This window comes from Carcharodon carcharias, chromosome 35 (genome assembly GCF_017639515.1).
Source record: "Carcharodon carcharias isolate sCarCar2 chromosome 35, sCarCar2.pri, whole genome shotgun sequence".
Classification (NCBI taxonomy): domain Eukaryota; kingdom Metazoa; phylum Chordata; class Chondrichthyes; order Lamniformes; family Lamnidae; genus Carcharodon; species Carcharodon carcharias.
This window is the reverse complement of record NC_054501.1, coordinates 5290619-5316368: the sequence shown is the minus strand read 5'-3', so window position 1 is coordinate 5316368 and position 25750 is coordinate 5290619. Positions and strand designations below refer to the sequence as shown.

The following is a 25750-nucleotide window of genomic DNA, read 5'->3' as shown; positions in this document are numbered from 1 at the left end:
GCACGTCTTTCTTTCGCTGCGGTCAGTCTTTACTTGTCTCTCTCTCTGCCTTCGATAAGGGGGGAATTGGATAAATACTGGAAGGGGAAAAACGTGCAGGGTTATGGGGGAGAGAAAGAGCCATTGGCGTCGGGGAGGAAGAGTGTGGGGCTAATTGGACAGCTCTTTCAAAAAGCCAGCACATGTATGAACGGCTGAATGGCCTCCTCTTAAGCTGTGTGGTTCTGTGTATGAACACCTCCACCTCTCCCTCCCCCACTCGCGTTCAATCTGCCCACCTCCCCAACATGAGCTTTTGAAACCGAACCTGCCCGACTGCTGTTGAGCTTCTGTCAGGTCGTCGCTGTTTTGTTGACCAGCAGGGAGCAGCGTTTGCCATAATTTCATACTGGGTCATCCACAGGAGGCCATTCAGCCCCTTCGAGGGTCAAGGGCCTGAAGAGGCCTCCTCCTGTTCCTCTGTAACAGGCTTCAGAGGGGCTGAATGAGCCTCCTCTTCTTCCTGTGTTACTGACTCGAGAGGGGCTGAATGGACTTCTCCTGTTCCTGTGTAAGTTCGAGAGAGCGGATGAATGGCCTCCTCTTGTTCCTGTGTAACAAACTCAAGAAGGACTGAATGGCCTCCTCCTGTTCCTGTGTAACAGGCTCGAGGGCGGGTCTGAATGGCCTCTTCCTGTTCCTGTTTGCAGAGACATGTACACACAAAATATACCACTGACTGAAACAATGTTTAATTTTATTGAGTACACACAAAACATCACAAATACGCAGCTAGTTTCGACACCATAATTAAAAGGCAGTCTCGTGCACCATTCACAAGAGTGTTTCACGTTGAACCACGAACATGATATCAGCGGCACCCTCTACAGCCTGGACACAATACACGTTATTTACAGACCAGGGTGGGCCCAGCTGCTTCCAGAATTTCCCCAGAACCTCACCCAACCTCGGGCCTCCCCTGGTGCTCTCCCAAAGGCACTGGCATGGTCAACGCCTCTCAGGTGCCATCCCCCACACCCAACCCCACCAACTACCCCTCAGCTATTCGCCCACATTGTGCATCACAAAGCAATCGAAAAACTGTGCTTTACTTTCCCCTTAAATCCACGCTTCTTCCGTTATCAGTGTGCATGAGGATGTGGGGTGAGGGTTGGGAGGGGAGTGAGGGAGGAATCTCTCCATGCCCCATCCCAACACCCCCTCTAGAAAAGTGCCAGGTCTGTAAAGCTCGCAGGTGGCTTTAAGGCAAGAATGGAGAGAGAATGTGCCTGCTCATGGAAATCACTGTTGGAGGGTCAATACTGAAGGAGCTCTGCATTGTCGGAGGGTCAGGGCTGAGCCGCGCTGTATGAGGGTCTGTGCTGAGGGAGCACCACACTGTAGGAGGGTCAGTGCTGAGGGAGCACCACACTGTAGGAGGGTCAGTGCTGAGGGAGAGCCGAACTTTCGGAGGCGCAGTCTTTAATGATGAAACAGGGAGACGAACACAGGCTGTGCAGTTCGAGTTCGCTCCGGCCCTGGGGCCAATGTTCACTGACCAGCCAGCCACTGCTGACAGAGCGATCAGGCGAGGTCCCCATCAGTCCTTAAAGTTCCTCCTCCTTCCATACAGTGACAAGCAACAGAGTGTGTTCATGTCTGGTCTGTCTGCTCCCTACTGTCTCTCTTGGCTGGTGCTTCACTCGGAGTCTTCCTCCGGGCTCCAGGGGCCCACGGTTTTCGGTCTGGTGATGACATTCTGCACCCACAGGTGGCACAGTATCTGGTCGAGGGTGGGCCGTTCGGAGGGTTGCATGGAGAGGCACCATCGTATCAGCTCCTCGCTCCCTGCAGGGGGAAGCGCAAGATAGTCTGTTAAAAATTGCATAGCGGGGAAGAAATGAATGTGAGAAAGAGAGAGAGAGACTGCAGAAGGCGGTGGAGCAGAGGGATCTGGGTGTCCTGGTACATGAATCTCAACAAATTGGTACGCAGATGCAGCGAGTGATTAGGAAGCCAAATGGAAAGTTTTCCTTTATTGCGGGGGGGGGGGGGCGAATGGAGAATAAAAGTGGGGAAGTCTTGCTACAACTGGACAGGGCGTTGGTGAGGCCGCTCCTGGGACACTGTGGACAGTTCTGGTCTCCTTACTTAAGGAGGGACAGACTCGCATTGGAAGCCGTAAAGAGAAGGTTCACTAGACTGATTCCTGGGACGAAGGGGGTTTCTCTGATGGGGAAAGGTTGAGCAGGTTGGGGCCTCTACCCATTGAAGTTTAGAAGAATGAGAGGTGATCTTATTGAAACATGTCAGATTCTGAGGGGAGGGGGTTTGACAGGGTGGATGCTGAGGGGATATTTCACCCTCTCAAGGGGGGAAGTCTAGAATGAGGGGAGGGGGCACATTTTCAGAATGAGGGGTCAGCCATTGAAGACGGAGATGAGGAGGAATTTCTTGTCTCAGAGGGTGGTCAGTCTGTGGAATTCTCTCACCCCCCTCCCCCTGAGAGCAGTGGGGGCCGGGGTCACAGAATATATTCAAGGCCCCCGTGAGACAGATTTCTGATCGTCGAGGGGAGTCGAGGGTTATGAGGGGGACGGCCAGGGAAGTGGAATTGTGGAGCAATCGGATCAGATGCCATTTTATTGAATGGGGGAGCAGGATCGAGGGGCTGAATGGTCTCCTCCTGCCGCCTTTTCTTGAGATCTTAGGAAAGGAGACAGTGAAGGATGTTTTTTAAAAAATAAATCCCCTCTCTCCACCCCGTCTGCCACTTACCCTTGGAGATGCTGCAGGGCAGCTGGATGTCGCCAGCCAGGATTTCCACATCTTCCTTGAAGGGGATATGACCACAGACCATGACGTAGAGCAAGACCCCGAGGGACCAGGCGGTAGCGGAGAGGGCATGGTAGCGCCCTTGTCTGAAGAACTCTGGTGGGTTGAACAATCTGGTGCCTGAGCATTTCCATCAGAAAAAGAAGGAAATAGAGAGAGAGAGAGGGACAAGATTAAAACCAGACAACATTCACTGTAACAATATTTAACCAACCCAGCATTGCTTTGGAGTTTAACGCCCCAATGCCCCCAAATTACCCACGCCTGATTATCGCCCCCTGCTTTATACCCCCAACCCAGTGCTAGTACTGAGAGAGCACTGCACTGTCGGAGGGTCAGTGCCGAGGGAGCACTGTACTGTTGGCTGGACAGTGCTGAGGGAGTGCTGCACTGTCGAACGGTCAGTACTGAGGGAGTGTCGCACTGTCGGAGGGTCAGTACTGAGGGAGCGCCGCACAGTCGAACGGTCAGTACTGAGGGAGCGCCGCACAGTCGAACGGTCAGTACTGAGGGAGCGCCGCACAGTCGAATGGTCAGTACTGTGGGAGCGTCGCACTGTTGGAGGGTCAGTGCCGAGGGAGCGCCGCACAGTCGAACGGTCACGCTGAGGGAGAGTCACACTGTCGGATGGTCAGTGCTGATGGAGATTCGCATTGTCGGAGGGTCAGTTCTGAGCCGCACTGTCGGAGGGAATTGGCGCCCGCGCAACAATCTGGGATCCCTGGTGGCAGAAAGAGAAATGGGGTGCCGCTGTGCCCCCAGCTGCTTCCGGGATGCCCCCAGGGAGTGGCCGGGCTGAGATAGGGCACTCACCACTGACATCGGTGTAGGCGGTGTCACGCAGCAGGGCTGCCGAGCCGAAGTCGATGAGCTTGAGCTCGTCGGTGCGTAGGTCGACCAGAAGGTTCTCACTCTTGACATCCTGGTGCGCGACCCCACAGGCAAAGCAGTGCCGCAGTGCCTCCACCGCCTGGCGGAAGATGGAGCAGGAGCACTCCTCGCACAGCCAGCCCTGCTCGGCGATGAGGTCGAAGAGATCCTTGGCTCTGGGCGGGCGCTCCATCACCAGCAGGATGTCGTCCGGCCTGGAGAACCAGTCCAGCAGGCGAATCACACCTCGGTGCTCCGGCAAAGACACCTTCCTCATCAGGATGATCTCCAGGGGCATACGGCGGTCATTCTGCAAACAGAGGGCACAAGGATGGCAGAATTCAGAACACGGACAGCAGGCAACAAGTTCACAAAGAGTGGGTGACAAGGAGTTGGGGGTGGGAGGTGGCTGGTTTGGGGAGATGGAGTTGGGGGTGGGAAGAGGCTGGTTTGGGGGGAGATGGAGTTGGGGGTGGTTAGGGGGTGGGAAGATGCTGGTTTGGGGAGATGGAGTCGGGGGTTGGTAGGGGCTGGGAAGAGGCTGGTTTGGGGGAGCTGGAGTTGGGGGTGTGAAGAGGCTGGTTTGGGGGAGATGGAGTTGGGGGTGGGAAGAGGCTGGTTTGGAGAGATGGAGTTGGGGATGGGTAGGGGGTGGGAAGAGGCTGGTTTGGGGGAGATGGAATTGGGGGTGTATCGGGTCTGGGAAGAGGCTGGTATGGGGGAGATGGAGTTGGGGGTGGGTGGGCGGTTGGAAGAGGCTGGTTTGGGGGAGATGGAATTGGCGGTGGATAGGGTTTGGGAAGAGGCTGGTTTGGGGGAGATGGAGTTGGGGGAGTGTAGGGGTTTGGAAGAGGCTGGTTTGGGGGGAACACAAGTTGAGAATGAAGTTCTATCTAAAAAAAAACTCACTTGTGGGGCGACCCCTGGTGGCGAGCTCACCTTAACAATTGTCTGTTGCGATGTGTCAGTTTCCTGGGTTTTTCCCTCTAAACCGATGTCACGGAGGGACAGCAAAATAACCATTATCTCAAAGGCAATGAGATCTAGGGTTGTAATAAATATATCACAGAATGAAGATTGAAATGAAAGCCTTTGTCATTTTTCATTGAATTGCAAACAAGAACCAGCTCCTCTGCACAAACGCACTCACACTCACTCTCACAACCACCCTCCAATATACACACACTCAGACACACTCTCTCACGCTCAGACGCACACTTACACACACTCAGACACACTCGCACATTCAGAGTTACTTGCTCACACTCAGGTACACACGCACACTCTCACTTTCAGACTTATTCACACACACACTCAGACAGACTCTTACACACTCTCCCATTCAGAGTAACTCGCAAACACTCTCTGTCACACTCGCACATTCAGAGATACTTGTACACACTCAGACACACTCGCACACACATTCACATTCAGAGTTATTCGCAAACACACTCTGACACACTCACACATTCAGAGTTACTTGTACACACTCAGACACACTCGCACACACACTCACATTCAGAGTTACTCGCACACACTCAGACACATTCGCACATTCAGAGAAACTTGCTCACACTCAGGTACACTCGCACACTCTCACATTCAGACTTACACACACACTCAGACACACTCGCACACGCACTCACATTCAGAGGAGTTACTCGTACACACACTCAGACACACTCGCACATTCAGAGTCAATTGCACACACTCAGACACACTTGCACACTCTCACATTCATACATACTCACACTCACTCAGAAGCACTCGTACACATTCTCACATTCAGAGTTGTTTGCACACACTTAGAAAAACTCGCACATTCAGAGTTTCTTGGACACACTCAGACACAATCGCACACACACTCAGAGTTATTCACACACACTCAGACACACTCGCACACTGTCACATTCAGAGTTACTCACACACAGACACACTCACACACACTCTCACATATTCTCACACTCAGACACACTTGCACACATTCTCACACTTCCACACACTCGCACACTCACACGCACACTTTGCACACTCTCAGATGCGCACTCGCACACACTCAGACAGAGACACGTTCACAAGTCTTATTTAATAAATTTTAAACTCACCAGACGACCCCAATCCGCCACTTTCTTCCTGGGCACGTGTTTAACCGCCACCTGTGACAGAAACAGGATCCCAATTCATTCAAACCAGCTGCCTTTAAACACTACAACGATATTGATATATTTTAAGAAAAGTTTCATACTGAGTTAACATACCTTGTCTCCCTCCCCCCTATAGAAACATCAGCAACACCTGCAGGTGTAAACATTGATTCCTGGGAATTATTTTGGATCTTCACTGACCCCGCGACCCCCGGAATGTTGTAATGTTGTGCTCGCGTTTTATAATTTATTGCACTAAAAACGGAAGCTTCTAGATGGCAGTGTGTCTCTGTGTATGCCTGTGTGTGTGTGTCTGAGTGTGTGTTTGTGTGTGTGCGTGTTTGGCTGTGCATGACTGTGAGGATCTCTGTGTGAGTGATTGAATGTGTCTGTTTGTGTGCATGTTTTTGTGAGTGTCTGTGTGAATGTATTTGTGTGTGTGTGTCTCTGAGTGTGTGTGCGTGTGTTTGTGTGTCTGAGTTTGTCTCTGTGTGTATCTGACTGTGTGTTTGTGTGTGTCTGAGTGTGTCTCTGTATGTGTCTGGGTGTGTGTGCGTGTTTGTTTGTGTCTGAGTGTGTGTGCGTGTGTTTGTTTGTCTGAGTGAGTGTTTGTGTTTGTGTGTGTCTGAGTGTGTGTTTGTGCGTGTCTGAGTTTGTCTCTGTATGTGTCTGGGTTTGTGTGCGTGTTTGTTTGTGTCTGGATGTGTGTCTGTGTTTGTGTGTCTCTGAGTGTGTTTGTGTGTGTCTGAGTGTGTCTCTGTGTGTGTGTGTTTGTGTGTGTGTGTTTTTGTGTCTGAATGTGTGTGTGTCTATATATCGATGTGCTTATTTCATTAATGCCCTCCCTTTCCCCTCCTCTCTCACCGGAACTCCATCGGAGATCCTCACAGCCGAGTAAACAGTTCCGAAGCCGCCGCTGCCCAGTTTATTGCCCACACTGTACAGATCCTTGAAGCTTTCTCTCTTCTTCCTCTTTTTCACTGCAGGACCTGAGGCAGAGAGAGAGAGAGAGAGAATTACACTCCATCCAATGATCCCAGCCTTAGTTTAACAAAATTATGACAGAGAGAATGAGAGAGAGAGAGAAAGAGAGAGAGAGACACAGAGAGAAAGAGAGACAGAGAGAGACAGAGAGAAAGAGAGACAGAGAGAGACAGAGAGACAGAGAGAAAGAAAGAGAGAGAGAGACTGAGAGAAAGACAGAGAGAAAGAGAGAGACAGAGAGAAAGAGAGACAGAGAGAAAGAAAGAGAGACAGAGAGAGACAGAGAGAGAGAGCTAGAGAAACAGAACGAGAGAGAGAGAGCGAGACAGCAGTGAGACACAGAAAGAGAGACACAGACACACAAACATCACATCAGACCGTAATGGTTCTTAGTGACAAATACTCCCGAACCTTCCCAACCCACTAAACTCAAGCGAGAATTAATGAGTTTGCCCATTGCCTCTCTCTCTCACTCACATGTGTTTCTGTCACCCACTCTCTCTCCGCATCTCTCTAACATATTTTTGTGTGTGTCTGTGTCTCTCTTTCTGTGTCTCACTGCTGTCTCGCTCTCTCTCTCGTTCTGTTTCTCTAGCTCTCTCTCTCTGTCTCTTTCCTTCTCTCTGTCTCTCTCTCTTTCTCTCTCAGTCTCTCTCTCAGTCTCTCTCTCTTTCTTTCTCTCTGTGTCTCTCTCTCCGTCTCTCTCTCTTTGTGTGTGTCTCTCTCTCTCTCTCTTTCTCTCTCTCTCTGTCTCTCTTTCATTCTTTCTCTCCCTTTCCCTCTCCCTCTTCGACTTAATCTGCAATCGGCCGCCTCCAGTCCGTTCACCGGCGCATTGTGTGCACCCTTTTTAAGGGAATTTTTGGGTTGGGGAGGTGGTCGGGACTCCCTCTTCAAGGGGGGATCCCAATATGTTGGATTCCTCTTCCATCTCCCTGTCTGTTCCGTTAGACGAATTGGTTCCCACTGAAACTTGCTCTTGTGTTGAAATGAATATGTTATTACCAAAGACCCATCAAACCGAACCTCCCTCTCCCTCTGCATCCGTCTCTGCCCCCTCCGCCCCAGTCCAACTCTGTGCCTGTCTCTCTCTCTCTCTCAGTTTCTGTCTCTGCATCCCACTGGCTCTCGAGAACTCCTGCTCACTCCCCTTCTCCCCAAACACCAACTTCTGGGAAGCGGGGGTGGGGTTGGGGGTCGGAGGTGAGGTAAAGACATTGCGCGGACACTCGGGGAACTCACGTTGTTAAAAAAAACTTTATACCTGGGTGCGATTCCTCGGCCGGTGTCTGACTGCGCACAGTCCCTGACTTGGTATACAGCATGGCTCTGCGGGGGACGCTGCTCTTAAGATTCCTCTGGGCAGAGAAAGATAGTCTCGTAATCGTTTACAAAATGTTTCTTTTTAAAGGAAGAATTTTGTCCTTCAAGGGGTTCACAGGCAGAGCAGAAGTTGAGTCTTTTGCCCCTTTCCGTGGTTGCTGTTGGTTACAAGGCGGTGTGTCAATTTCACCTCGAATGTATCAGTGTTCCAGCGAAGGCTGGAAATCCACAACCAAAACCCCCCAAAAAATACCTGGAACAACTCAGCAGGTCTGGCAGCATCTGCGGGGAGGGGCACAGTTCACCTTTCGAGTCCCTGTGACTCTTGACCAGAACGAAGGGAAAGCAGAAGAGGGGTGAAATATAAACTGGTTTAAGGGGCAGGGGGGAGGGGACATTTAGAGCTGGATCGAGGGTCAGTGAAAGGTGGGGGCAGACAAAAGATGTCACAGACAAAAGGATAAAGAGGTGCTGATGGTGGTGAAATTGGCGAAGAAATGTGCTAATGGAGACATTAAGGGTAGAAAGCAGATAGACCAATGGATGGAAACACATTTAAAAATAATTGGAATAGGTGGGAATAGAAAAATATTTCTAAATTATTGGAAAAGAGGGGGTGGGGATGGAGGAGAGAGTTTGTGACCTAAAATTGTTGAACTCAGTATTCAGCCTGAAAGGCTGTAAAATACCTAGTCTGTAGATAAGGTGCTGTTCCTCCAGATTGCGTTGAGAAATAAAACAATTGATGTTGCTCTCACTCTTTCTCTCTCTCTCTCTCTGACTGTCTGTCCTTCTATCTCACTCTCTATTTCTGCATCTCTTTCTTTTTATCTCTCTTTTCCAGTGTCTCAGGTGGACATAAAAGATCTCCTGGCCCCTATTGGAAGGAAAGCGGGCTGGCGGAGGTTGGGGTGGGAGTTGGGGGAAAGAGTTCTCCCCGGTGTCCTGGGCCCGAAACTTATCCCTCAGCCAACACCACGAAAAGGAACAGATGACCTGGGTCATTGTGTGACATCAGCTGCTCGTGGGATCTTCCTCTGCGCAAAATGGCGATCCCTTTCCCTGTAAGAGTGACCCCACCTGCAAAGGTGCTTCATTTGCTGCAAGGCTCTTGGAAGTTTCTGCTGGTCAGGAAAGGCGCTATATAAAGGCACGTCTTTCTTTCGCTACGGTCTGTATTCTCTTGTCTCTCTCTCTCTCGTTCTCTTCGATAAGGGGGGAATTGGATAAATACCGGAAGGGCAAAAATGTGCAGGGTTATGGGGGAGTGGAAGTGCTGGTGGGGTCGGTGGGTGAAGAGTGGGGCTAACTGGACAGCTCTTTCAAAGAGCCAGCACATGTATAATGGGCTGAATGGCCTCCTCTTGAGATGCGTCATTCTGTGATTGTACGAATGCCTCCGCCTTCAAAGGCTCCGCACCCCCTCCTCCACCCCCGTTCAACCTGCCCACCCCCCAACATGAGTTTATGAAACTGAACCTGCCTGACTGCTGTTGAGCCTCTGTCAGGTCGTCGAGGTTTTGTTGACCAGCAGGTGGCAGAATTTGCCACAATTTCATATTGGGCCATCCACAGGAGGAGGCCATTCAGCCCTTCGAGGCACAAGGGCTTGAATAAGCCACCTCTTGTTCCTGTTTAAAAGGCTCGAGACAGAGGCTGAATGGGCCTCATCCTGTTCCTGTGTAACAGTCTAGAGACGGGGGCTGAATAGCCTCCTCCTGTTCTTGTTTGCAGAGACAGGTACACACACACACACAATATACCACTGATTGAAACAATGTTTAATTTTATTGAGTACACACAAAACATCATAAATAAGTAGGTAGTTTCTCTGGCATCAGCTCAATGGGCCGAATGGCCTGTTATTCTCTAACAACTGTTGGTTCGCTAACCGACACCGCGATTTAAAGACAGTTTCGTGCCGCGATTCACAAGAGGGTTTCACGTTGAACCACGAACATGATATCAGTGGCACCCTCTACAGCCTGGACACAATACACAAGTATTTACAGACCAGGGTGGTCCCAGCAGCTTTCAGAATTTCACCAGAACGTATCCCCACCTCGGGCCTCTCCTGGTGCTTTCCGAAGGCACTGGCATGGCCAAAGTTTCTCCAGTGCCATCCCCCCACCCCCAACCCCACCAACACCCGCTCAGCTATTTGCCCACAGCGTGCATCACAATGCGATCGGACGACTGTGCGTTGCTTTCACCTTAAATCCACGCTTCTTCCCTTATCCGTGTGCATGAGGATGTGGGGGCTTAGGGGTGGGAGTGAGGGAGGAATCTCTCAATGCCCCACCCAACACCCCCTCCAGAAATGTTCCTGGTATGTAAAGCTCGCAAGTGGCCTTAAGGGGAGAATGGAGAGAAATTGCGGCTGCTCATGGAAATCACTTTTGGAGGGTCAGTACTGAGGGAGTGAAGCACTGTCGGATAGTCAGTTCTGAGGGAGTACCTTTGTAACTTGGGAGGCCATTCAGCCCCTCTCATGCCTGTTAGACAGGAACAGGAGGAGGCCATTCTGCCCCTTGAGCCTTCCTCGATTCAACTAGATCACAGCTGATCTGCATCTTAACTCCATCTGCTGCCCTCTGTTCTGTACTCCTCAATCCCCCCCTTAACCAGAAAAATCTCCCAATCTCCGGTTGGAAATTTACAATTGCACTCCCCCGCCCCCATCTCAGACTCGACAGGCTCATCAGGAGGATGGAGTTCCCCATTTCCACTCCACTTTGTGTCAAGTGCTACCTGACATCTCCCCTGGCCGCCTGGCTCCAACTTTGATGTTCTGCCCCTTCATTCTGGGCTCTACCGCCCCCTCCAAACCCATCATCTTAAACCCCTCAATCAGAACAGCCCTTAACCTTTGATACTCGTGGGAATACAAGCTCGGCCTGTGGGACACGTCATTGGAATTTAACCCTCTCAGACCCAGGTCGTTCTGGTGATTCTGCGCTGCAATCCTGAAGGGCTTCCTCTCTCTGTCTCTCTCTCCCTCTGTCTCTCTGTAATTGTCTCTGTTTCTATGTGTCTCTCACTCTCTCTGTCTCTCTCTCTCTGTCCCTCGCTCTCTCTCTGTCTCACTCTCTATCGCACTCTCTCTCTTTCTGTTGCTCTCTCTGAATCTCTGACTCTCTCTCTCTCTATCTCTCTATGTCTCTCTGTCCTTCTATCTCTCTCTCTATCTCTGCATCTCTCTCTTTATGTCTCTCTTTTCCTGTGTCGCTTTCTCTCTGTCTTTCTCGGTCCCTCTCTCTATCTCTCTCTCTCACTTTCTGTCTCTTTGTCTGTCTCACTCTCTCTCTTTCTCTCATTGTCTTTCTCTGTTTGCCTAGCTCTCCCTTTCTCTCTCTCTCGCTTTCTTTCTCTCACTCTGCCTGTCTCACTCTCTGTCTCTCTATCTCTCTCTCCCTTTCCTCTGGCCTCCATTATACACCCCACTCTATAAGTATTTGCGATGCCATGACATACAAGGGTATGGGCCTAGTGCTGGAAAATGGGATTAGAATAGTTCGGTACTTGTTTGACCGACACAGACTGGATGGGCCGAAGGGCCTTTTTCCGTAGTCTAGACCTCTATGACTCTATGATACATCACTTGCCTCTCCAAAGCCCTCTCTCAACACAAGGATGAGACATTAAACCTGAGGCCTGCGTCCACCCCCTCAGGTGGACATAAAAGATCCACCAGCCCCTATTGGAATGAAAGCAGGCTGGTGGGGGTGGGTGGGGGTTGTGGGGAAGAGTTCTCCCCGGTGTCCTGGGCCCGAAACGTATCCCTCAGCCAACGCCACGAAAAGGAACAGATGACCTGGGTCATCGTGTGACATCGGCTGCTCATGGGATCTTCCTCTGCAGCAAAATGACGATCCCTCTCCCCTAAAAGAGTGACCCCACCTGCAAAGGTGCTTCATTGGCTGCGAGGCACTTGTTGGTGTCTACTGATGGTGACAGGCGCTATATAAACGCACATCTTTCTTTCGCTACGGTCAGTCTTTCCTTGGCTCTCTCTCTACCTCTCAATCGCTCTGTTTCCAAATCACACTCCATCCATCCACCCCCTCTGAGCCCCGTCTCTCTCTCTCTCTCTCTCTCTCCCTCCCCCTCCTCCTCCAACCTGGCCCCTCGCCACCTTCCAACCAATGCTGACCCCCTCCTTCCCCCAATCGGCTGTGGGGGAGACGAGGGGAATATAATTTTGTTTTGGACGTGGTTATGATCTGGAAGTCGCTGCCCGAAAGGGCGGGGGAAGCAGATTCACATTCGATAAGGGGGGGAATTGGATAAATACTGGAAGGGGAAAAAAGTGCAGGGTTATGGGTCAGGAAGAGCCGGTGGGTTCAGTGGGGAAAGAATGTGGGGCTAATTGGACAGCTCTTTCAGAGAGCCAGCACATGCATGATGGGCTGAATGGCCTCCTCTTGAGCTGTTTCATTCTGTGATTGTACGAACGCCTCCGCATTTAAAGGCTCTAACCCCCGCACCCACGTTCAACCTGCCCACCTCCCAACAAGAGCATTTGAAACCTAACCTGCCTGACTGCTGTTGAGACTCTGCCAAGTCATCTAGGTTTTGTTGACCAGCAGGTGGCAGCGTTTGCCACAATTTCATATTGGGCCATCCACAGGAGGAGGCCATTCAACCCTTCGAGGCTCAAGGGCCTGAATGAGACTCCTCCTGTTCCTGTGCAACAGGCTCGAGGGGCTGACTGGCCTCCTCCTGTTCTGGTGCAACAGTCTTGACAGGGGGGCTGAATGGCCCTCCACCTGTTCCTGTGTAACAGGCTAGTGAGTGGCTGAATGGCCTCCTCCTGTTCCTTTGTAACAGGCTCGAGAGGGACTGAATGAGGCACCTCTTGTTCCTGTGTAACAGGGTTGAGGGCCTGAATGGCCTCGTCCTGTTCCTGTGCAAGAGGCTTGAGAGTTGCTGAATGGGCATCCTCCTGTTCCTGTGTAACAAGTTCGAGATGGGCTGAATGAGCCTCCTACTGATCCTGAGTAAGAGTCTCGAGAGAGCGGGCTGAATGTCCTCCTCCTGTTCCTGTGTAACAGTCTCGAGAGAGGGGATGAATGGCCTCCTCCTGTTCCTGTTTGCAGAGATGTGTACACAAACACACACAATATACCACTGACTGAAACAATGTTTAATTTTGTTGAGTAAACACAAAACATCAAAAATACGCAGGTAGTTTCTCTGGAATCAGCTCGATGGGCCAAATGGCCTGCTATGCTGTAACGACTGTCCGTTCGCTAACCGACACTGCGATTTAAAGACAGTCTCGTACCGCGATTCACAAAAGGGTTTCACGTTGAACCACGAACATGATATCAGCGGCACCCTCTACAGCCTGGACACAATACACGAGTATTTACAGACCAGGGTGGGCCCAGCTGCTTCCAGAATTTCCCCAGAATCTGACCAAACCTCGGGCCTCCCCTAGCGCTCTCCCGAAGGCACTGTCATGGCCAACGCCTCTCCGGTGCCATCCCCCACCCCCAACCCCAACAACTCCCCCTCAGCTATTTGCCCACAGCATGCACCACAATGCGATTGAACGACTGTGCATTGCTTTCACCAAAAATCCACACTTCTTGCCTTATCGGTGTGCATGAGGATGTGGTGGGGGGGGGGGGGGGGGGGGGGGGGTGGTGGGGGGGGGGGAGGTGGTGGTGGTGGGGATGGGGTGTTGGGGGTGGGAGTGAGGGAGGAAATTCTCCATGCCCCACCCAACACCTCCTCCAGAAAAGTGCCAGGTCTGTAAAGCTCGCAAGTGGCCTCAAGTGGAGAATGGAGAGAGATTGCGGCTGCTCATGGAAATCACTATCGGAGGGTCAGTACTGAGGGAGCGCTGCACTGTCGGAGGGTCAGTACTGAGGGAGCGCTGCACTGTCGGAGGGTCAGTACTGAGGGAGCGCTGCACTGTCGGAGGGTCAGTACTGAGGGAGCGCTGCACTGTCGGTGGGTCAGTACTGAGGGAGCGCTGCACTCTCGGAGGGTCAGTACTGAGCTGCACTGTCGTATAGTCAGTACTGAGGGTGAACATTTGTAATCTGGGAGGCCATTCAGCCCATCTCAAGCCTGTTAGACAGGAACAGGAGGAGGCCATTCTGCCCCTCGAGCCTTCCTCGATTCAACCAGATCACGGCTGATCTGCATCTTAACTCCATCTGCTGCCCTCGGTTCTGTAATCCTCAATCCCCTCTTTCCCAGAAAAATCTCCCAATCTCAGGTTGGAAATTTAAAATCGCCCTCACCCCCATCTCAGCCTCGACATGCTTATCCGGGGGAGGGAGTTCGCCATTTCCACTCCACTTTGTGTCAAGTGCTTCCTGACATCACCCCTGACCGCTTGGCTCCAACTTTGATTTTCTGCCCCCTCATTCTGGGCTCTCCCACCCTTTCCAAACCCATCATTTTAAACCCCTCAATCAGAAGACCACTTAATCTTCGATACTCGAGGGAATACAAGCTAAACCTGTGGGACCTGTCATCGGAATTTAACCCTCTCAGACCCAGGTCATTCTGGTGATTCTGCGCTGCAATCCTGAAGGGCTCTCTCTCTCTGTCTCTCTCGCTCTATCTCTCTCTCACTCTCTGTGTCTCTCTGTCTCTCTCTCTGTATCTCTGTCTCTCTCTGTCTATCTCTTTCTCTCTCTATCTGTCGCTCTCTCTCTGTCCCTTTCTCTCTCTCTCTCTGTCTCTCTCTATCTCTCTGTCTTTCCCTCTATCTCTCATTCTGTTGCTCTCTCTGACTCTGACTCTCCCTCTCTCTCTCGCACTCTCTCTCTCTGTCTCTCTGTCCTTCTATCTCTCTCTCTATCTCTGCGTCTCTTTCTTTTTGACTTTCTTTTCCTGTGTCTCTTTCTCACTGTCTCTTTCTCGATTCCTCTCTCTATCTCTCTCTCCCTTTCTGTCTCTATCTGTCTGTCTCATTCTCTTTCTTTCTCTCTCTGTCTCTCTTATCTCGCTTTCTCTGTTTGGCTCACTTTACATTTCTCTCTCTCTTGCTCTATTTCCCTCACCCTGTCTCACACAACCTGTCTCACTCTCTGTCTCTGTCTCTCTATCTCTCACTCTCCCTTTCCTCTGTCTTCCATTATACTCCCCACTCTATAAGTATTTGCGATGCCATGACATACAAGGGTATGGGCCTAGTGCTGGAAAATGGGATTAGAATAGTTCGGTAATTGTTTGACCGACACAGACTGGATGGGCCGAAGGGCCTTTTTCTTTGCTGTAGAACTCTATGACTCTGTGACACATCACTTGCCTCTGCATAAACCCTCTCTCAACCCAACACAAACCTTTGCCTCAACTCTCTCATCACATCCCTCTCTCTCTCTCTCTCTCTCCATCCTTCAGGATGAGACATTAAACCTGCGTCCATCCCCTCAGTTGGACATAAAATATCCCCCAGCCCCTATTGGAAGGAAAGCGGGCTGGTGGGGGTGGGTGGGTGTTGGGGGGAAGAGTTCTCCCCGGTGTCCTGGGCCCGAAACGTATCCCTCAGCCAACACCACGAAAAGGAACAGATGACCTGGGTCATCGTGTGACATCGGCTGCTCATGGGATCTTCCTCTGCGCAAAATGGCCATCTCTTTCCCTACAAGAGTGACCCCACCTGCAAAGGTGCTTCATTGGCTGCGAGGCACTTGGAGGTGTCTGCTGGTGGTGAAAGGCGCTATATAAACGCACGTCTTTCTTTCGCTACGGTCAGTCTTTCCTTGTCTCTATCACTCCCTTCGATAAGGGGGGAATGGGATAAATACTGGTAGGGGAAAAACGTGTAGGGTTATGGGGGAGAGAAAGAGCCGGTGGGCTCGCGGGGAAGAGTGTGGGGTTAATTTGACTGCTCTTTCTAAAAGCCAGCACATGCATGAACGGCTGAATGGCCTCCTCTTAAGCTGTGTGGTTCTGTGTACGAACGCCTCCACCTCTCCCTCCCCCATCCCCGTTCAACCTGCCCACCTCCACAACATGAGCTTTTGAAACCGAACCTGCCCGACTGCTGTTGAGACTCTGTCAGGTCGTCGCTGTTTTGTTGACCAGCAGGGAGCAGCGTTTGCCATAATTTCATACTGGGCCATCCACAGGAGGCCATTCAGCCCCTTCAAGGGTCAAGGGCCTGAAAAGGCCTCCTCCTGTTCCTCTGTAACAGGCTTCAGAGTGGCTGAATGAGCTTCCTCTTCTTCCTGTGTTACTGACTCGAGAGGGGCTGAATGGCCTTCTCCTGTTCCTGTGTAAGTTTGAGAGAGGGGATGAATGGCCTCCTCTTGTTTCTGTGTAATATTTTCGAGAGGGACTGAATGGCCTCCTCCTGTTCCTGTGTAACAGTCTCGAGGGAGGTTCTGAATGGCCTCTTGCTGTACCTGCTTGCAGAGACATGTACACACACAATATACCACTGACTGAAACAATGTTTAATTTTATTGAGTACACACAAAACATCACAAATACGCAGCTAGTTTCGACACCGCGATTTAAAGACAGTCTCGTGCCGTGATTCACAAGAGAGTTTCACGTTGAACCACGAACATGATATCAGCGGCACGCTGGGGTGTGGGGGTGGGTGTGGGAGTGAGAGAGGAATCTCTCAATGCCCCAGGCAACAGCCCCTCCAGAAAAGTGCCTGGTCTGTAAAGCTCGCAAGTGGCCTTAAGGGGAGAATGAAGAGAGATTGCGGCTGCTCATGGAAATCACTGTTGGAGGGTCAGTACTGAGGGAGCGCTGCACTGTCGGAGGGTCAGTGCTGAGAGAGAAGTTTTGTAGCCTAGGAGGCCATTCAGCCCATCTCAAGCCTGTTAGACGGGAACAGGAGGAGGCCATTCTGCCCCTCGAGCCTTCCTCGATTCAACTAGATCACAGCTGATCTGCATCTTAACTCCATCTGTTGCCCTCGGTTCTGTAATCCTCAATCCCCGCCTTACCAAGAAAAATCTCCCAATCTCAGGTTGGAAATTTACAATTGCCCATCCCCCATCTCAGACTCGACAGGCTTATCGAGGGGAGGGAGTTCTCCATTTCCACTCCACTTTGTGCCAAGTGCTCCCTGACATCACCTCTGACCGCCTGGCTCCAACTTTGATGTTCTGCCCTTTCATTCTGGGCTCTCCCGCCCCCTCCAAACCCGTCATCTTAAACCCCTCGATCAGAACACCCCTTAATCTTCGATACTCGAGGGAATACAAGCCCGGCCTGTGGGACCCGTCATCGGAATTTAACCCCCTCAGACCCAGGTCGTTCTGGTGTTTCCGCTTCCAATCCTGAAGGGCTCTCTCTCTCTGTCTCTCTCTCTCTGTCTATCTCTCTATCTTTCACTGTCTTTATCTCTCTATCTCTCTCTCACTATCTTTCTCTCTTTATCTCTCCCTCTCTGTGTCTCTCTCGGTCCCTCTCTCTGTCTGTCTCTCTCTATAGCAATCTCTCTGTCTCTCCCACATCTCGCATTCTGTTGCTCTCTCTGACTCTCTGACTCTCTCTCTCTCTGTGTGTCTCTCTTCTATCTCTCTCTCTATCTCTGTGTCTCTCTCTTTTTGTCACTCTTTTCCTGTGTCTCTATCTCTCTCTCTTTCTCGGTCCCTCTCTCTATCTCTCTCTCACTTTCTGTCTGTCTGTCTTACTCTCTCTCTCTGTCTCTCACTCTCTTTCTCTGTTTGCCTCACTCTCTCTTTCTCTCTATCTCACTCTCCCGAACCCCGTTCAACCTCCCCATCCCCAACATGAGCTTTTGAAACTGAACCTGCCCGACTGCTGTTGAGCTTCTGTTAGGTCGTCGAGGTTTTGTTGACCAGCAAGGTGGCAGCGTTTGCCACAATTTCAGATTGGCCATCCACAGGAGGAGGCCATTCAGCCCTTCGAGGCTCAAGGGCCTGAATGAGCCTCCTCTTGTTCCTGTGTAACAGTCTTGAGAGAGGGGCTGAATGGCCTCTTCCTGTTCCTGTTTGCAGAGACGTGTACACATACAAACACACAATATACCACTGACTGAAACAATGTTTAATTTTATTGAGTACACACAAAACATGATAAATACGAAGGTAGTTTCTCTGGCATCAGCTCGATGGGCCGAATGGCCAGCTATGCTGTAACGACTGTCGGTTCGCTAACCAACAGCGTGATTTAAAGTCAGTCTCATGCTGCGATTCACAAGAGGGTTTCACGTTGAACCACGAACATGATATCAGCGGCACCCTCTACAGCCTGGACACAATACACAAGTATTTACAGACCAGGGTGGGCCCAGCTGCTTCCAGAATTTCCCCAGAACCTCACCCAACCTCGGGACTCCCCTGGCGCTCTCCCAAAGGCACTGGCCTGGCCAACGCCTCTCCGCTGCCATCCCCCACCCCCAACACCACCAACTCCCCCTCAGCTATTTGCCCACAGCGTGCATCACAATGCGATCAAACGACTGTGCTTTGCTTTCACCTTAAATCCACACTTTTTCCCTTATCAGTGTGCATGTGGATGTGGGGGGCGTGGGGGTGGGAGTGAGTGTGGAATCTCTCAATGCCCCACCCAACACCCTCTCCAGAAAAGTTCCAGATCTGTAAACCTCGCAAGTGGCCTTAAGGTGAGAATGGAGAGAATTTGTGGCTGCTCATGGAAATCACTGTCAGAGGGTCAGTACTGAGCCGCACTGACGGAGGGTCAGTACTGAGGGAGAACCTTTGTAGTCTGGGATGCCATTCAGCCCCTCTCAAGCCTGTTAGACAGGAACAGGAGGATGCCATTCTGCCCCTCGAGCCTTCTTCGATTCAACTCGATCACAGCTGATTTGCATCTTAACTCCATCTGCTGCCCTTGGTTCTGTAATCCTCAATCTCCCCCTTAACCAGCAAAATCTCCCAATCTCAGGTTGGAAATTTACAATTGCGCTCCCCCCCATCTCAGCCTCGACAGGCTTATCGGGGGGAGGGAGTTCCCCATTTCCACTCCACTTTTTGTCAAGTGCTTCCTGACATCACCCCTGACTGCCTGGCTCCAACTTTGATGTTCTGCTCCCTCATTCTGGACTCTACCGCAACCCTCCAAACCCATCATCTTAAACCTCTCGATCAGACACCCCTTAAACTTCGATACTCGAGGGAATACAAGCTCGGCCTGTGGGACCTGTCATCGGAATTTCATCCTCTCAGACCCAGGTCGTTCTGGTGATTCTGCACTGCAATCCTGAAGGGCTCTCTCTCTCTGTCTCTCTCTCTCTGTCTATCTCTCTATCTTTCACTCTCTATATCTCTCTCTGTCTCTCTTTCACTATCTCTCTCTCTTTATCCTTCCCTCCCTGTGTCTCTCTCGGTCCTTCTCTCTCTCTCTCTCTTTGTCTCTCTCTATAGCAATCTCTCTTTCTCTCCCCCTATCTCTCTTTCTGTTACTGTCTCTGATTCTCTGACCCTCTCTCTCTCTGTGTCTCTCTCTCTGAGTCTCTCTGTCCTTCTCTCTCTGTCTCTATCTCTGTGTCTCTCTCTTTTTGTTTCTCTTTTCCTGTGTCTCTATCTCTCTCTCTTTCTCGGTCCCTTTCTCTATCTAACTCTCACTTTCTGTCTGTTTGTCTGTCTTACTCTCTCTCTTTCTCTCACTCTTTCTCTGTTTCACCTCACTCTCTCTTTCTCTCTATCTCGCTCTCCCCAACCCCGTTCAACCTGCCCACTCCCCAACATGAGCTTTTGAAACTAAACCTGCCTGACTGCTGTTAAGCCTCTGTCAGGTCGTTGATGTTTTGTTGACCAGCAGGTGGCAGCGTTTCCCACAATTTCTGATTGGGCCATGTACAGGAGGAGGCCATTCAGCCCATCGAGGCTCAAGGGCCTGAATGAGCCTCCTCCTGTTCCTGTGTAACAGTCTTGAGAGAGGGGCTGTATTGCCTCCTCCTGTTACTGTTTGCAGAGAGGTGTACACAAACACACACACACACACACACACACACAATATACCACTGACTGAAACAATGTTTAATTTTATTGAGTACACACAAAACATCATAAATACGCAGGCAGATTCTCTGGCATCAGCTCGATGGGCCGAATGGCCAGCTATGCTGTTACGACTGTCGGTTCGCTAACCGACACCGCGATTTAAAGACAGTATCGTGCCGCGATTCACAACAGAGTTTTACGTTGAACCACGAACATGATATCAACGGCACCCTCTACAGCCTGGACACAATACACGAGTATTTACAGACCAGGGTGCGCCCAGCTGCTTCCAGAATTTCCCCAGAACCTCACCCAACCTCGGGCTTCCCCTGGCGCTCTCCCGAAGGCACTGGCATGGCCAACGCCTCTCCGGTGCCATCCCCCCACCCCCAACCTCACCAACTCCCCCTCCGCTATTTGCCCACAGCGTGCATCACAATGTGATCGAGCGATTTTGTGTTGCTTTCACCTTAAATCCACGCTTCTTCCATTATCAGTGTGCATGAGGATGTGGGGGGGGGGGGGGGGTGGGGGGTGTGGGGGCGTGCAGGTTGGGAGTTTTGTAGGAATCTCTCAATGCCCCACCCAACACCCCCTTCAGAAAATTGCCTGCTTTGTAAAGCATCGTAAGTGGCCTTAAGGGGAGAATGGAGAGAGATTGCAGCTGCTCATGGAAATCACTGTTGGAGGGTCAGTACTGAGGGAGCGCTGCACTGTCGGAGGGTCAGTTCTGAGGGAGAACCTTTGTTGTCTGGGAGGGCATTCAACCCCTCTCATGCCTGTTAGACAGGAACAGGAGGAGGCCATTCTGCCCCTCGAGCCCATCATCGGAATTTAACCCTCTGAGACCCAGGTCGTTTTGGTGATTCTGCGCTGCAATCCTGAAATGTTCTCTCTCTCTCTGTCTCTCTCTCTCTGTCTCTCTCTTTCTCTCTCTCTCTCTATCTCTCTCTTTCCCTCCATCTCTCTCTCCCTATCTCTCTCTCTCACTCTCTGTCTCTGTCTCTCTGTTTCTCTCTCTGTCTCTCTGTCCGTCGATCTCTATAACTCTCTCACTCTCTGTCCCTCTCTCTGTCTCTCTCTGTCTATTTCTCTGTCGCTTTCTCTCTGTCTATTTCTCTGTTGCTCTCTCTGACTCTCTGACTCTCTCTCTCTCTCTCTGCGTCTCTATCTCTCTCTGTGTCTCTCTGTCCTTCTATCTCTCTCTCTCAATCTCTGCGTCTCTCTCTTTATGTCTCTCTTTTCCTGTGTCTCTTTCTCTCTGTCTTTCTCCGTCCCTCTATCTCTCTCTCTCACTTTCTGTCTCTTTCTCTGTCTCACTCTCTCTCTTTCACTCTCTTTCTCTGTTTGCCGAACTCTCCCGTTCTCTCTCTCTCTGTCTCGCTCTCTTCCTCTCACTCTGCTTGTCTCACTCTCTGTCTCTGTCTCTCTATCTCTCTCACCACGAAAAGGAACAGATGACCTGGGTCATCTTGTGACATCGTCTGCTTGTGGGATCTTCCTCTGCGCAAAATAGTGATTCCTTTCCCTATAAGAGTGACCGCACCTGCACAGGTGCTTCTTTGGCTGCAAGGTATTTGTAGGTGTCTGCTGGTGGTGAAAGGCGCTATATAAATGCACATCTTTCTTTCACTACAGTCAGTCTTTCCTTGTCTCTCTCTCTCTCTCGCGCTTCAATAAGGGGGGATAAGGGCGTGATTGAGCCTCCTATTCCTGTGCAATAGGCTCAAGGGCCTGAAATGCCTCCTCCTGTTCATGTTTGCAGAGACGTGAACACACACACACACACACAATATACCACTGACTGAACCAATGGTTAATTTTATTGAGTACACACAAAATATCATAAATATGCAGGTAGTTTCTCTGGCATCAGCTCGATGGGCCGAATGGCCAGCTATGCTGTAACGACTGTCGGTTCGCTAACCAACAACGCGATTTAAAGACAGTCTCGCGCCACGATTAACAAGCGGGTTTCACGTTGAACCACGAACATGATATCAGCGGCACCCTCTACAGCCTGGACACAATACACGAGTATTTACAGACCAGGGTGGGCCCAGCTGCTTCCAGAATTTCCCCAGAACCTCAGCCAACCTCGGTACTCCCCTGTCGCGCTTCGGAAGGCACTAGCATGGTCAACGCCTCTCCGGTGCCATCCCCCCAAACCCCAACCCCAGCAACTACCCCTCAGCTATTTGCCCACAGCGTGCATCACAGTGCCATTGAACGACTGTGCGTTGCTTTCACTATAAATGCACGCATCTTGCCCTACCAGTGTGCATGAGGATGTGGGGGGAGTGGGGGTGTGGCGGTGGGAGTGAGGGAGGAATCTCTCAATGCCCCACCCAACACACCCTCCAGAAAAGTGCCAGGTTTGTAAAGCTCACAAGTGGCCTTAAGGGGAGAATGGAGAGAGATTACGGCTGCTCATGGAAATCTCTGTTGGAGGGTCAGTACTGAGGGAGCGCCGCACTGTCAGAGGGTCACTGCTGAGGGTGAACCTTTGTAATCTGGGAGGCCATTCAGCCTGTCTCAAGCCTGTTAGACAGGAACAGGAGGAGGCTATTCTGCCCCTCGAGCCTTCCTCGATTCAACCAGATCACGGCTGATCCGCATCTTAACTCCATCTGCTGCCCTCGGTTCTGTAATCCTCAATCCCCCCCTTACCCAGAAAAATCTCCCAATCTCAGGTTGGAAATTTAAAATTGACCTCCCCCCATCTCAGCCTCGACAGGCTTATCGTGGGGAAGGAGTTCCCCATTTCCACTCCACTTTGTGTCAAGTGCTTCCTGACATCACCCCTGGCCGCCTGGCTCCAACTTTAATGTTCTGCCCCCTCATTCTGGGCTCTCCCGCCCTCTCCAAACACATAATTTTAAACCCCTCATTCTTCGATACTCAAGGAAATACTATCTTGGACTGTGTGACCCGTCATCGGAATTTAACCCTCTCAGACCCAGGTCGTTCTGGTGATTCTGCACTGCAATTCTGAAGTGCTCTCTCTCTCTCGCTTTCTCTCTCTCTCTCTCTGTATCTTGGTCTCTCTCTATCTCTCTGTGTCTGTCTCTCTCTGTATCTCTGTCTCTCTCTGTCTATCTCTCTCTCTATCTTTTGCTCTCTCTCAGTGCCTTTCTCTCTGTCTCTGTCTCTCTCCCTCCCTATCTCTCTCTCTCTCTATCTCTCTGTCTTTCCCTCTATCACTCATTCTGTTGCTGTCTCTGACTCTCTCTCTCTCTGTCTCTCTTTCCATCTATCTCTCTCTCTCTATCTCTGCATCTGTTTCTTTTTGTCTTTCTTTTCCTGTGTCTCTTTCTCTCTGTCTCTTTCTCGGTTCCTCTCTCTATCTCTCTCTCCCTTTCTGTCTCTCTCTGTCTGTCTCAGTCTCGTTCTTTCTCTCTCTGTCTCTCTCATCTCTCTTTCTCTGTTTGGGTCACTTTACATTTCTCTCTCTCCTGCTCTATTTCACTCGCCCTGTCTCACACTGTCTGTCTCACTCTCTGTCTCTGTCTCTCTATCTCTCTCTCTCCCTTTCCTCTGGCCTCCATTATACACCCCACTCTATAAGTATTAGCGATGCCATGACATACAATTGTATGGGCCTAGTGCTGGAAAATGGGATTAGAATAGTTCGGTACTTGTTTGACCGACACAGACTGGATGGGCCGAAGGGCCTTTTTCTGTGCTGTAGACCTCTATGTCTCTGTGACACATCATTTGCCTCTCCATTGCCCTCTCTCAACCCAACACAAACCTTTGCCTCAACTCTTTCATCACATCCCTCTCTCTCTCTCTCTCTCTCTCCATCCTTCAGGATGAGACATTAAACCTGAGTCCTGCGTCCACCCCCTCAGGTGGTAATAAAAGATCCCCCAGCCCCTATTGGAAGGAAAGTGGGCTGTTGGGGGTGGGTGGGGGTTGGGGGGAAGAGTTCTCCCCGGTGTCCTGGGCCCGAAACGTATCCCTCAGCCAACACCACGAAAAGGAACAGATGACCTGGGTCATCGTGTGACATCGGCTGCTCGTGGGATCTTCCTCTGCAGCAAAATGCCGATCTCTTTCCCTATAAGAGTGACCCCACCTGCAAAGGTGCTTCATTGGCTGCGAGGCACTTGGAGGTGTCTGCTGGTGTTGAAAGGCGCTATATAAACGCACGTCTTTCTTTCGCTGCGGTCAGTCTTTACTTGTCTCTCTCTCTGCCTTCGATAAGGGGGGAATTGGATAAATACTGGAAAGGGAAAAACGTGCAGGGTTATGGGGGAGTGAAAGAGCCGTTGGCGTCGGGGATGAAGAGTGTGGGACTAATTGGACAGCTCTTTCAAAAAGCCAGCACCATGCATGAACGGCTGAATGGCCTCCTCTTAAGCTGTGTGGTTCTCTGTACGAACGCCTCCACCTCTCCCTCCCCCAACCCCGTTCAACCTGCCCACATCCCCAACATGAGCTTTTGAAACCGAACCTGCCTGACTGCTGTTGAGCTTCTGTCAGGTCGTCGCTGTTTTGTTGACCAGCAGGGAGCAGCGTTTGCCATAATTTCATACTGGGTCATCCACAGGAGGCCATTCAGCCCCTTCGAGGGTCAAGGGCCTGAAGAGGCCTCCTCCTGTTCCTCTGTAACAGGCTTCAGAGTGGCTGAATGAGCTTCCTCTTCTTCCGGTGTTACTGACTCGAGAGGGGCAGAATTACCTTCTCCTGTTCCTGTGTAATTTCGAGATAGGGGATGAATTGCCTCCTCTTGTTCCTGTGTAACATACTCGAGAGGGACTGAATGGCCTCCTCCTGTTCCTGTGTATCAGGCTCGAGGGAGGGTCTGACTGGCCTCCTACTGTTCCTGTTTGCAGAGACATGTACACACACAATATACCACTGACTGAAACAATGTTTAATTTTATTGAGTACACACAAAACATCATAAATACGCAGGTCCTTTCGACACCGCAATTTAAAGACAGTCTCATGCCGCGATTCACAAGAGAGTTTCACGTTGAACCACGAACACGATATCAGCGGCACCCTCTACAGCCTGGACACAATACACGAGTATTTACAGACCAGGGTGGGCCCAGCTGCTTCCAGAATTTCCCCAGAACCTCACCCAACCTTGGGCCTCCCCTGGCACTCTCCCAAAGGCACTGGCATGGCCAACGCCTCTCAGGTGCCATCCCCCACACTCAACCCTACCAACTACCCCTCAGCTATTGGCCCACATCATGCATCACAAAACAATCGAACGACTGTGCGTTACTTTCCCCTTAAATCCATGCTTCTTCCCTTCTCAGTGTGCATTAGAATGTGGGGTGGGGGTTGGGAGGGGAGTGAGGGAGGAATCTCTCAATGCCACACCCAACACCCCCTCTAGAAACGTGCCAGATCTGTAAAGCTCGCAGGTGTCTTTAAGGCAAGAATGGAGAGATATCGTGGCTGCTCATGGAAATCACTGTTGAAGGGTCAGTGCTGAGGGAGAGCCGCGCTGTCGGAGGGTCTGTGCTGAGGGAGAACCACACTGTTGGAGGGTCAGTGCTGAGGGAGCGCCGCACTGTCGGAGGGTCAGTGCTGAGGGAGCGCCACACTGTAGGACGGTCAGTGCTGAGGGAGAGCCGCACGGTCGGTGGGTCAGTGCTGAGGGAGAGCCGTTCTGTCGGAGGCGCCGTCAATCAGGATGAACAAGGGCGACGAACTCAGGGTGTGCAGTTCGAG

The 25750-nt window shown here is 51.1% G+C and overlaps 1 protein-coding gene across 1 annotated transcript; it reads right to left on the bottom strand.

Annotated features, from left to right (window-relative positions):
• Window positions 1–1678: 1678 nt before the first annotated feature.
• On the bottom strand, window positions 1679–24805 carry LOC121272785 (serine/threonine-protein kinase pim-3-like). The gene is made up of 7 exons (XM_041179558.1): window positions 24740–24805; window positions 8077–8170; window positions 6693–6817; window positions 5790–5840; window positions 3628–3994; window positions 2758–2934; window positions 1679–1827 (listed from the first exon to the last, which is right to left on the bottom strand). Exons 1-7 carry the CDS (start codon window positions 24803–24805, stop codon window positions 1679–1681), a joined length of 1029 nt encoding a protein of 342 aa, XP_041035492.1.
• Between the last annotated feature and the right edge of the window lie 945 nt (window positions 24806–25750).

Excerpts from the sequence above, each read along its gene's own strand:
- LOC121272785 (XM_041179558.1), bottom strand. The coding sequence starts at position 24,805 with ATGTTACACAGGAACAAGAGGAGGCAATTCATCCCCTATCTCGAAATT. Across the intron at positions 6,818-8,076 it reads GGCCGAGGAATCGCACCCAG|GTCCTGCAGTGAAAAAGAGG; the intron begins GTATAAAGTTTT and ends TCTCTGCCTCAG. Across the intron at positions 2,935-3,627 it reads CGCCTACACCGATGTCAGTG|GCACCAGATTGTTCAACCCA; the intron begins GTGAGTGCCCTA and ends GGAAATGCTCAG.